Source organism: Neolamprologus multifasciatus, chromosome 5 (assembly GCF_963576455.1).
Source record: "Neolamprologus multifasciatus chromosome 5, fNeoMul1.2, whole genome shotgun sequence".
NCBI lineage: Eukaryota > Metazoa > Chordata > Actinopteri > Cichliformes > Cichlidae > Neolamprologus > Neolamprologus multifasciatus.
The window spans coordinates 14,710,699-14,722,964 of record NC_140443.1 but is presented as its reverse complement, the minus strand read 5'-3'; the positions used below and the strand labels follow the sequence as shown (position 1 = coordinate 14,722,964).

The window sequence follows — 12,266 nt, the reverse complement described above, 5'->3', positions numbered from 1 at the left end:
GAAATCTCCCAATTCTTTGAATCTTTGGGCTGAAGGAAGGACAATACTCGGTGTATAAATGCTCAATCAATCAATCACACATTCCTGCAGTTTAACTAATTGGTGTGTGTGTTATCTGGCTTTATGGATAGATAGAGTTGGGTGTCAGCATAGCAGTGAAAATGTATGCTATGTCTTCTGATGATACTGCCTAAGGCAGGGGTGGGCAATTCCAGGCCTCAAGGGCCGGTGTCCTGCAGGCTTTAGATCTCACCTTGGGTCAACACACCTGAATCACATGATTAGTTCGTTACCAGGCCTCTGGAGAACTTCAGGACATGTTGAGGAGCTAATTTAGCCATTTAAATCAGCTGTGTTGGTTCAAGGACAAATCTAAAACCTGCCGGGACACTGACCCTCGAGACCTGGAGTTGCCCACCCCTGGCCTAAGGGAAGGATGTACTGTATAATGTAAACAGAATTGTTCCTAGCACTGAACCCTGTGGAACTCCATAATTAACCTCAGGGTGTGAAGAGGACTCTCCAAGAACAAATTGGAGTCTTTTAGATAGATATTATACAAAACACTGCAGCACAGTACCTGTAATACCTATAGCGTGCTCTAATTGCTGATTATGGGTAATTTTTTCTTTAATGGTTAAAATTTTATTTGTGAAGAGGTTCATGAAGTCATTACTAGCAAAGGGATGGTTGGCTCAAGACTTTTTGTCAGCCTGGCTACAGTGCTGAAGAGAAACCTCGGGTTGTTCTTATTTTCTTCAATCAGTGATGAGTAGTAAGATGTTCTGGCTTTGTGAAGGAGAATAGTTCGTGGCTTTCTCTTAAAGCCACAAACTATTTCTCCAGGCTAAATGACGATCTTGTAAATTTGTGACACGCCATTTCCTCTCCAGCTTACGAGTTATCTGCTTTAGGCTACCTGTTTGACAATTATACCACGGAGTCTAGTACTTCTGGTTTGAGGCCTTATTTTTCATCGGAGTATCCAGAGTCATACGTAGTGAGGAGGTAGAATTATTGACAAGATAATCGACCTCTTTTGGAGTAGCGTTCAGGTAGCTGCTCTGTGTTGGTACAGGGCATTGAAGATGATAACAGTGGGTGGATTATATTCTTAAACTTAGTTACGGCGCTTTCAGAAAAACATCTACTGTGATAAAGTCTACTCTCCACTGCTCTGTAATCAATCACATCTCTTGCAGGTGTGTCGGTGTGTCTGCGTTACATGACTGACGCTGTGCAGCCAAACTTCCCACTCTTCACTCTCAGTCCAGGCACATCCTCTCTGAGTCTGCAGGGTAGCTTTGACATGCTGTCCTATTATGATTCCTTCAGTGTGGACCTGCAGCCTGTTGTGCACTTATGGCCAGACATTAAGCAGGACATCTGGACCAGTGTCTGCCTCACTGTGGACACCAGTAAGAGTGTAGTCCAGATGTTCAGTGGCGGGTATATGAGCCCCAGGAAGGTGATGCCTTATCAGGTGAGAATGTTGACAAAGTTAGAATCAGCATGTTAAAACCTGTGTAGATGTAGAGACAGAAAGACAAATTCACTAAACAGAGCAAAGTAGTGTGTGATTTTTACTTGAAATGTCTCTCCAATGAGCGGAACCCAGACACCTTTCAGAGGAAGTTCATTTTCCTCACTTCACTATCCATGATTTCATTCTCCCACAGCTCGTGGTCACGGGGAAAAATAGATCCACTGGTAAACTTAGAGCTTTACCTTAATATTCAGCCATCTCTTAATCACATTACAGTCTGTCATTCACGAAACAAGACCCTGAGATAGCTGGACTCCACCAGCTGGAACAGTAACTCCTTTCCACCCTTTTTGTGCCTGAGACTTCAACAGAAGACATAATAATGACAACAGAGAATCATTTTTTGTTTTGTTTTGTTTTTAAATCTAAGTGAAGAAAACACTCAACACCTTCATTGTAATCCAGATTTCTGAAAGGCTTTAAAAAGTAGACAATATTATTCTCAAAATTACTTAATCATCTGTAATTTTGATCTTCTCTTTTTTCTGTGTGTTCAGTATGTGTGGTCAGGCGAGCCTGTGATTAGTTTCCCAGGTTTTGATGGTCAGCTGACAGACGTCCAGGTGTGGGACTATCCTCTGCGATATAGAGACATCTTCTACTACATGAGCAGAAGTTATTACGGGTAAGATCTCTATGCTGAACTCACACACCGACCGTTTAATCATAACCACAGTATAAAAGAAAAGTTTTTTTCCATTTAAAACAGGCCTTGTCTTAAATTTGCTTTTTAATGTTTAAGCTTTGTTTTAAAAGCTTGTTAAAAGTGTGTGTTTTGTTGTGGTTTTAGGTCTTACAGCGGCTGCATCATCTCCTGGTCCAACATCAGATACAATAACAGAGGAAGGGCAGTCTTGGAGGACAACTTTGACATGCGAGCAAAAGTTGAGCAAGAGAGTAGACGGAAGGAAAAGAAGATGAGATTCTTCAGTGTGGAGGAAAACAAGCTGCTGCTTTAATGACAGATTGATAAACAGAAGTCACAAAACAATTAGGAGTGATTAACAACGCATGCTTGATTTAATGCTTGATTTCAGTGTGTGATTATATTTCAAACTAATCTCACCCTCTCTCTCAGTTTGCTTCCATTCATTACACAACATTCTCACTAGTGTGAATTTCAGCAGTGTTGTTTTCTCCAACACTGACCACGACAGCTGCGTTGTCTGTCTGAAAAGACTGCATTTTGTCCCAACTGCAGCATCAAATACAGTTCTACAAAATAAAGTCACGTGTCAAAAAATGTGGTTCTTCTATTGGTTGGCTTCAAAATTAAGTCAGTCCCCACAATCTCCTTTGTTAAAATGTTAAGATTTCAACCAGAAATAAACATGTTTGCAGCCTGCTGCCAAATAAACAAACAAAAGCTGGTGTTGTCGCTATACATAGTTTCCACCTATCCCACTGTTGCACCAGGCTGAAAACATGTATATCTGTCCTGTGAAGCTGAGATGTCTCTTTTCCCATTGGCTAAAAAGTGGATGGTGGTCCTTCCCCTTCTTCTTTTGTATGAATGTATATATCAGAGTTCACTTCATGCAGCCATACAGTGTAATTGGTAATCGATTATCTTTGTTTCACCAGCCTTTTTTGTTGTTTTTCGATCATAATCACTTGAAGTCGCCAAATGTCAGTGGAAGTTTTTACACAGGTCAAGGCTGAGGTTAATTTTCCCATTGACTTCTAAAGGACAGTCTTTTTGAAGCTACAGGAGTTGCCATCTGGTGGCCAATATGAAAAATGCAGTTTTAATGCATTTGCAAAAGCACTGACTCTGTAAGCATATAATCTCATATTTTACTTGGAAGTTTTACTTTTAAACTATGAAACGTCTTAAGAAAAAACAACATTACATCTCATATTTATAAAGGAATTCTGCTGTAGTCATAGAAACCTGTCAGCAAGACTCACTGTTCTTACCCTGTAGAGGAAATGAAGAAATTATTTACTTTATGACTTAAATAAACAGAAATTTTCAGTAAATTAAACAAAATGCCATTTTTACTGTGTAAGAAAATGAAAATGATATTGTAAATTGTGGAAAATATGAAGTGGATTAATCCTGTCTTTTACATCTGTATTTAATATTCAGTATGTTAATGTGCATGTTGGATATTCTGTTATTCAACTGTGCTTTTATATTGCTGATGTAAATGTGATTAGCACTGTTGTCCCTTACCAACTTACAAGAAAAAATCAATACAATCAACGTTTGCAGTCTTATGTCGCCTTATAATGATAGAGCCAAGTCCAACTTAATTGTTTATGTATTTTAAAATTTCACAATCACCGTACAAATATGAGTGTACAGGAAAGCAGTAAAATATCTGGAATTTAGGCAAGGTTAAACCATTGAAAAGCTCAGTATACTCCTACTATACACAGTTTATGTAAGATGGTAAAATATTGTTTTTTTCCCCCCAAATTACCAAGAAATACCTAAATTTACTTACAATGTAATAATTTCTTCATTCACATAGAAAACATGAATTTATGCATAACTTAAAATCACTTACACAGTACTTCACATGATTTCCAGAATAGTCTCTCCTTTCCTGTAAAACATCTGAAGTCATGTACTTACTAAAATTACTTATTTACTACCGAAAATGACTTACACATTACATACTTGAGTGCATACTAAGTTAAGTACTTGTGCAGTACATAATTTGCTTACAGTATAACTATTTCTAGTGTGCCTAGCTTTAATTATTTGTAGGTACTATTATGTATTACTAAAAAGTGCTTATTTTAAGCAAATTTCCCACTTGTGGGACTAATAAAGGTTTATCTTATCTTATTCATGAACTTAGCCACTAACTGTCTTGTGTTCCAGCCTAACCTCAGCCGACCTGTCTCACTGTTGGATTTCTCTTTCTAACATAGCCATGTTATTTATTTTCCAAGTAAGTAAATAAGTAAAACTTTATTTATAAAGCACCTTTCAAGATATAAAATTACAGAGTGCTTAATAAGTACGTCGTAGGAGCCAACAATGCATAAAAAACAAAATAAGAGAAATTAATAAAAAGCTGATTTTAAAGATGTTTTTATCTGGCTTTTAAATAAGACCTTACCAGAGGCAGGTGAACCAATGCACTGTTAGACACTTTCGAACAAAGGTGTAGTTAAAATGTCCAGAGAGCAAGAAAAGGCTGTCATTGTACCAAAAAGCTTCGTTACTGTTGCAAAACTGCCTAAGATAACAGGCCGAGCTGATGTGACAACCGTCTGCACAGATGCTGAGGAAGAGATATTATTTCTTACATTTCTGAATGAAATGAAAGAAAATATATATACAACATAAAGAGTCTTTAGATAACGTGCAGATAACATCAGCCTACCCAGTGTCATAAAAACATTTTCACAGTTCTGCCTTTTTACTTTATTAGTTTATTCTGTGGCCATAAGGTTTGAAAACAGCCTCTGGAATCTTATATCCTCTTTCCAAAATGCTCAGAGGAAACAAAACAAAAGCTCAAGAACAAAATGTGGAACTAAAAATTTATTTTGGTTACCGCTCGATCTGTTTTCATGTTTCATGTTAGGTGGGACTTGTGGTCCTCCTACAAAAACTGTGTGTGTCAGAAACAATCAGTTTACCGATCTGTTTGCTGCATTACTGATTTCACAGATGTAAATATACGCACTGAAATATAATGAAATGAGGCTCTCTAGCATTCTGTACTGAGAATCATTATCGTCGCAGCATCAACATACGCGCACACATGCAGGATAAAACTTTCCACACATTCAAACCTTCCTGCTCCTATTTGAAATATGTTGCTGACTTACGATGATTTTACATCTCAACATTTGTTTTTGAGTGACACAAATAAGAAGATGAGGCAACATTTCCTTAAGTTTATTCAGAGATCTAGCATCAGCGCTTGTAAACTTAAAAAAAAAAACCCTGCAGCAAATAGAAATCTGCCTCTCTCCACTTTGTTTTACCAGGTCTCCTATACCTGAATGCCAAACCCAAATGGTGTTAACTTATGGAGTGAAAATGCAGATCCTCATGCATCAACCCAGCACCTCAACCTACTGAGCAGAATGTGATAGCCAACAGTATCAAAAGCTGAGGTAAGGGCCAATATGAGCAGCACAGACCAGTAACACTTATCACTCTGCATCAAAATGTTATTTGATACTCTCAGACCAAGCCAAACAAAATATTTGACTCCAGAGAGCCCCTCCTTTCTTATTTTTTACTGGGCTGATATTTCAGCTCATGTTATCCTAACATGGTGCCCTTTCTTAAATAAATGTGTCTTGACTAATGTACTCATAGTAAACTGGTATATTCACTCAGAAAAGTGTCTGGAGCTCTGTGTGAAAGTTTGGGCGACGAGTTTAAGGAAGTGAAAGATGAAATTTACAGACACAGCAAGCTGTTAATATGAGATAAAGTTCAGCACTGGTTTGAGTAGAGGAAGTGAGAGTTCACATACAGATTTAATGAAAGCTAAAGTAACTTAAGAATTTCCAGATAGTATTGGTTCTTGTGTCAGATTTTACCTCTTGTTAAATGATGTGGAAAAGCTGTTGTAGTGAGCAGAGCTACTCAATCTTTTAGTGTTATTTTAGTCTAAATAGACTGGAATCAGCCTTTATGGACTGTATTCATACTGCACAGCAGTCAGGACCTCTGTGTTGAACTTGCAGCCAGGTTGAGGTGTGTTTGCGGTTCAGGACAGCACAATGAGACATCACATGCTCCTCTTCATGATAGATTCCTCCATGTAGACAATTACGGCACAGTGAACTGAACCGGATAACTGACAGATTATCAATTACTCAAATATTCTAAAAACAGGTCCATTGCCTTTGTGTTGATGTTTTTTTTTAAAGTATTTGAGCAGTGAGTTTCTGTCACACTGTGCTGTGTGGATTGTTGATTAACTTTAGCAGAGCCAAAAATAGGATGCAGGAGAGGCACGAAACTCAAAGGAAGCTTTCAAAGCCGATAGTCCAGGAAGCAGGAAGTGAATAAACCTCTGTCATAACCAGGCTCAGGGAGGGGTGAAAATGAAATGTCCCTAAATGCCAGAAACTGCGTTTTTTGTCCCTACTTTCCACTACCGTGTCGAAAAGATGGTCAACCCCATTAGATTAAAATGTCCAAATTCACAGCATTAAAAAGCGTGTTTGCAGCCTGCTGTTCGCAGTTTTAGACTTCATATATGGTTTTCCACTTCATTACAACTGTACCGATTTTTTTTCAACTCCCTTTGTCCTGGACACACAGAAAATGTGACCTCCCTGTGACTTCACATTTGCTGCTATCTGTCTAATCTTGCAACACTGAAAGGAGGGAAAAGGAGGGGACAGGGACACTCGGGAGAGTTTCTGTTTACAGAAATGAAACTTAAAGCAGCTGCTGACGTCTGAACCAGTAAACTGAAAGTTACAGAGCTGAAGTGGAGCCTGCTCAGACTCAGAGAGGAAGCAGAGAGATAAACACATCCACACAGCGAGGACACTCACACGTTTCACTGCAGGGACGCTCAGTGTCAGGCATAAAGATGAAGCTGCTTCTTGTTCCCTTCCTGATGGTTATTATGGAGGTGATTGGTGGACCAACTCCATCTGAACAACCAGATTCATGGCCAAGAACAACAGGTACACACACAGAAGAGAATGTGGTTAAATGCAAATATTATTACCAAAATTGCAGCAGTGAAAATATTTCTTAATTAAAATCATGCGAAAGCAGTAAAGACAAAGGACTATAACAATGGTCCTTTGTCTTTATTAACAATATTTAAAGAGGCCCATGTGATATGCAGTCAGATTTGCTGTTGCTTTTATTTTGTGTAGACTGCAGCTGAAGGCTCTGACTCCTACGCTGCTTTTCCAAACTCTGCAAACCTGGTGGAATAATGCTCTGAGCTGTATGTTGGGGCCCAATTATTCAGGACATACAGTAATGTGAAAAAGTGTTGGCTCCCTTCCTGATTTCCTATTTTATTTGTATGTTTGTCACACTTAAATGTTTCAAATCAACGAACAAATTAAAATACTAAACAAAGAACACAAACACAAGTAAACACAGAATGCAGTTTCTAAATGAAGATGTTTATTATTAAAGGGAAAAAAGTCCAAACCTACATGGGCCTGTGTGAAAAAGTGATTGCCCTCTAAACCTAATAACTGGTTGAGCCACCCTTAGCAGTAACAACTGCAATAAAGTGTCAGTCATAACTGACAGTGAGTCTTTTACAGCGCTGTGGAAAAACTTTGGCCCACTGATCTTTGCAGAATTGTTGTAATTTAACCACATTGGTGGGTTTTTTAGGCATGAACCACCTTTTTAAGGTCATGCCACAGCATCTCAATCGGGTTCACGTCAGGACCTTGACTGGATCGCTCCAAAGTTAACTTAATTTTGTTTTTCTTGCTGCTGGTGTATTTTGGATTGTTATACTTGAATAGTGCTTCAGCTTGAGGTCACAAACAGATTCTCCTTCAGGATGTTTTGGTAGACAGCAGAGTTCATGGTTCCATTTATCACAGCAAGTCTTCCAGGTCCTGAGGCAGCAAAACAGCCCCACACCATCACACTGCCACCACCATATTTTACTGTTGGTATGATGTTCCTTTTCTGAAATGATGTGTTACCTTTATGCAACATGAAATGGGAACCACACTTCTAAAAATGTCAATGTTTGTCTCGTCAGTCCACAAAATATTTTAGTCTTGAGGATCATAAATGTTTCCAGGCAACTGTGAGACGATCCTTTGTGTTCTTTTTGGTCAGCAGTGGTTTTGTCCTTGAACGCTCCGATGGATGGCATTTTTGCCCACTCTCTTTGTTATTGTTGAATCATGAACTCTGACCTTAACGAAGACACATCAAGTCTGTGGTTCCTTAATGTTGTTCTGGGTTCTTTTCTGATCCCCTGGATGAGTCATCGATGCGCCCCTGGAGTAATTCTGGTAGGCCAGTCACTCCTGGAAGCTTCACCACTGTTCCACATTTTTTCCAATTTGAGTATAATGGCTCTCACTGTGTTCATTGAAGAAAATGTCATTTTAACTTTTTTTTTAGACTGACAGATGTCTCTGACTTTGTTTCTCAGGTGTTTCTTTAGATCGTAGCATGATGTGTTGTTTTTGAGAACTTTTAGCTTTTTTTTTGGATTCAACAGGTCTGCCAATGATCAAGCCTGAGTATGTGTAGTGAAACGAAACTCAGCTTTCCAAAAGATGTGGTTAATCACAATAATTCATGATTTAACAAGAGAGCCAATTACTGTTTCACACAGGATCAGGGAGGTTTGGATAACTTGTCTCCCTTAATCAATGAAATCATCATTAAAAACTGCATTTTGTATTTACTTTGTCTAATATTTACATTTCTTTGATGATCTGAAACATGCAAGTGTGACAAATAACACTAGGAAATCAGGAATCAGGGACAAACACTTTTTCACACCACTTTAAACGTGAGGAGAAGGGTTTTTAATTTTAGTAATAATTAAGGTTCTGGATTTAGCAGATCAATTAAGAGATATGATCTTTCTTTCCAGCCCCTGTTTGTACTTTCATTGCAGTGTTTTGGAACAAATGGAGGTTTATAAAAAGCTGCTCGATATTAAGGATGTTTAAGGATATATCTCTGCAGTTAAAGTGAATTCGTCTTGCCACAGTAGTGAAAATCTGATATCTTTGTGTCACTGAGTTCTCATCAGCGAGGACTGGAGCTCCACACGTACCTCTTTATTTATGCAACTTCTAAAAACAGAAGATAACCTTTGCTCCACTGTAAAGCCCAGCTGCAGAGCACTGACTGTTTGCTTTGCAGCACAGCTACCTGTTGTGCTCACACACTCTGTCCCCTCCTGCCCTGCATCCCAGGTGAGAGAGGTTAATTAGCAGATGCACACCAGGTGTTCTGCGCCACCTCCTACAGTTGCATCTAAAACCAAAACGCACATCCGTCCAGTCTCAAACAGGCTGGAGTCACATTCCTGGCTTTAATTATTGCTCTAGTCCACCTTCATCCTGGATGATGGACTGTTCATAAAAGCATTTACATTAATGAGTAAAAATAAAGTTTCATATCATGTTGACCACTTGTTTGTGTTTCTGTCTCCAGGAAGTTCTGCACTAGATCTAAGAGGGAAGATGTTCACTTTGTCTCGTAATTATGGAGGTGTAACCTTCTACCCGCCCTATTATGATTCTGTCTCGCCTTCTACCACTGATTACCCAACCAGAAGACACAAAACCCGTTCCTGGATCGCTACCACACCTCCCACCACCAGTCCCTGGGGCTCCACTCGTTACTCCCCCCTTTCTACTCCTTCCTGGACCACTAACCGTCGCTGGACCTATCCCTGGACAACAGAGAGTCCAACTAGAGGTGAGTACAGTCCAACATAGGTACAAAAATGTGGTAAATCAAGTGTATGTTGTATTTATTACAAATTTGTTATAAATTTGTATGCATGTGTTCAGATGAGATTCAACTAAAGAAGCTGTTAAGTTTTTGCTCTTCTTTGGTAAATTTGTGATCCTGCTCTCCTCCTGTAGGTGTGTCCGTGTGTCTGCGTTACATGGCTGACAATTTACAGTCCGGCTTCCCGCTTTTCACACTCAGTCCAAACAGATCCCCTCTGAGTTTGGAGACCAACCTTAACTCATATGGCCTGACATTTAGCGGTTACTACAACTATGTGTACCTGCGGCCCCTCATCAAGTTCTGGCCAAACATCGGATCGGACTTCTGGACCAGTGTGTGCCTCACTGTGGACACCAGGAAGGGTGTGGTACAGATGTTCAGCGGCTCAAACATGAGCATCAGGAAGGTGCTGCCGTCTCAGGTGAGAACAGGGCTGAAATCGGCTTGTAGGCAGATATAGCAGACTACACTTATGGATTGTTTCCATCCACTTTCTTAAACATTTTGAATGTTTAAGTTATTGCTTCACGTGTTTCTGTTTTATGTGTTTTTCCCTCCTTCTGTAAGAAAAACTGTACATCTGTAAACCGCTTGAGTAGATGTACTGAGTTATGTTTCGTTACTGGGTCTGTTGGAGGTGCTCATTTTACTCTCTGTAGCTTCACACTGTTGCAAATCACCTCAGTGCAAACTGGGAATCATCAAAGATGACAACAGACAGAAAAGAAGAACCAAAGAAAGAACAAATGCAAAGAAACAAATTGTTAAAATGATGAGACGATAAATCCTTCATTGCAGATATAAATGCTTAGGCACCTTACTTATTTTTATGTAATCATCTTTAATTTCTCTCATTGTCTCTATTGTGTCTGTCTCCTGTGTGTGTGTTCAGTATGTGTGGTCAGGCGAGCCTGTGATTGATTTCCCAGGTTTTGATGGTCAGCTGACAGACATCCAGATGTGGGACTATCCACTCCGCTATAAAGAAATCTTCTACTACATGAACAGAGGTTATTATGGGTAAGATCCTGTGTGTGTGTCTGTGTGTGTGCACGCACATCGACTTACGCTGAACTCAGAGAGTACTCTAACAGGGAATCCATTTATAAACATATTCAAACTTAGGGCGTAATGTCGCTCGATTATCTGTACCTTGCCCAAGCAAGTTTGGTGTCCAAAGTCCAGTTCATTGGTCCAGCGTGATTGTTGTGTACCTTTCCCAGGTGTACTGTGTCCCTGGAGAGGTGGGCACAGAGCATTTGTGATAGATAACAAACTGCAAATGGTTTAACAGCAATAAGTCTTTATCAAATCAGCCAATGCTGCTTCGTGGTGTGGATTTATACTTGTGTGCTGATGTGTCTTTGAGTGAAACTCGAGCACCATTTATGTTGGACTTCCTTTTATGCTTGTGTAATAACAATAACTAATAATGCTCCTGTGTTTTTTAGGTCTTACAGCGGCTCCGTCCTCTCCTGGTCCTACATCAGATACTCTCTCAGAGGAAGGGTAGTCATGGAGGACTCCTATGGTATGCAGGCCAAAGAGCCAATCAGAAAAGTGGGGCGAAAGCACGGACCAAAGAAAGACAAGCTGAAGTTTTTCAGCATGGAGAAGGATGGAATGAGCGAGGACCAAAAGACCCAGGTGTTATAAGACGTAACAGGGGCATCAGCACAAAAAGAAAAGCAAAAAGAGTGATTCTTTCCTTCTTTAACACTGATCATCTGAAATTATAAGTATGAGGCTTTTGCTCCATGCCTTCCCCCGCTTTTCTGTCCATTCTCCAAAAGCTAAACTTCCTCTAAAGTAACCAACTGCAAAGAGTCCAGCTCAGCGACTTAAATTAGTGGAAGTGAGGCCTCACTCAGCGCACTGAGTTAGCACTGCAGTGTCCACGTGCCACGAGCTACAGGTATTATGAAGGAGTTGTCTATCAATAAAGACCAAATGGTATTCATACAAGGCTGTAAACATGTGTTCATCATACTGACTGAAAATTGGCAACCACCAGGGATGAGAAGTATGCAGCTGGTATGGGTACACTGTCCAAGTAGTTGAACTGCATGTACTCAGTACTGTATACAAGCACTCCATTTGAGACACAGATTTTATTAATGCTATCTCAAAAGCTAATTCTTTTCATTTGTATCCACTGTGGGGGGTTTTTTTTCACATCTGTGTTTTGTTAAAGAAAATAAAGAGGTGGTAGACAGAATCTGATTTATTGTGAAATTTATCCATTGAGACACTTGGCATTTTGAAGCTTAAGTCTACAAGAAAATACAAAGAAGAAAATTAATTTTAACA

General features: G+C 39.5%; 2 protein-coding genes across 2 annotated transcripts; both read left to right on the top strand.

Annotated features, from left to right (window-relative positions):
- Positions 1–560: 560 nt before the first annotated feature.
- On the top strand, positions 561–4,803 carry LOC146518218 (jeltraxin-like). Its single transcript, XM_085160556.1, has 3 exons — positions 561–1,483; positions 2,044–2,171; positions 2,337–4,803. Exons 1-3 carry the CDS (start codon positions 1,226–1,228, stop codon positions 2,503–2,505), a joined length of 555 nt encoding a protein of 184 aa, XP_085016682.1. The 5' UTR covers positions 561–1,225; the 3' UTR covers positions 2,506–4,803.
- Positions 4,804–6,953: 2,150 nt separating this feature from the next.
- Positions 6,954–12,174, top strand: LOC146518217 (uncharacterized). The gene is made up of 5 exons (XM_085160555.1): positions 6,954–7,171; positions 9,651–9,917; positions 10,088–10,377; positions 10,849–10,976; positions 11,408–12,174. The coding sequence occupies exons 1-5, from the start codon at positions 7,075–7,077 to the stop codon at positions 11,610–11,612; spliced, it is 987 nt and encodes a 328-aa protein (XP_085016681.1). The 5' UTR covers positions 6,954–7,074; the 3' UTR covers positions 11,613–12,174.
- Positions 12,175–12,266: the final 92 nt, after the last annotated feature.

Excerpts from the sequence above, each read along its gene's own strand:
- LOC146518218 (XM_085160556.1), top strand. The coding sequence starts at position 1,226 with ATGACTGACGCTGTGCAGCCAAACTTCCCACTCTTCACTCTCAGTCCA. Across the intron at positions 1,484-2,043 it reads GGAAGGTGATGCCTTATCAG|TATGTGTGGTCAGGCGAGCC; the intron begins GTGAGAATGTTG and ends CTGTGTGTTCAG. Across the intron at positions 2,172-2,336 it reads ATGAGCAGAAGTTATTACGG|GTCTTACAGCGGCTGCATCA; the intron begins GTAAGATCTCTA and ends TTGTGGTTTTAG.
- LOC146518217 (XM_085160555.1), top strand. The coding sequence starts at position 7,075 with ATGAAGCTGCTTCTTGTTCCCTTCCTGATGGTTATTATGGAGGTGATT. Across the intron at positions 9,918-10,087 it reads AACAGAGAGTCCAACTAGAG|GTGTGTCCGTGTGTCTGCGT; the intron begins GTGAGTACAGTC and ends CTCCTCCTGTAG. Across the intron at positions 10,378-10,848 it reads GGAAGGTGCTGCCGTCTCAG|TATGTGTGGTCAGGCGAGCC; the intron begins GTGAGAACAGGG and ends GTGTGTGTTCAG.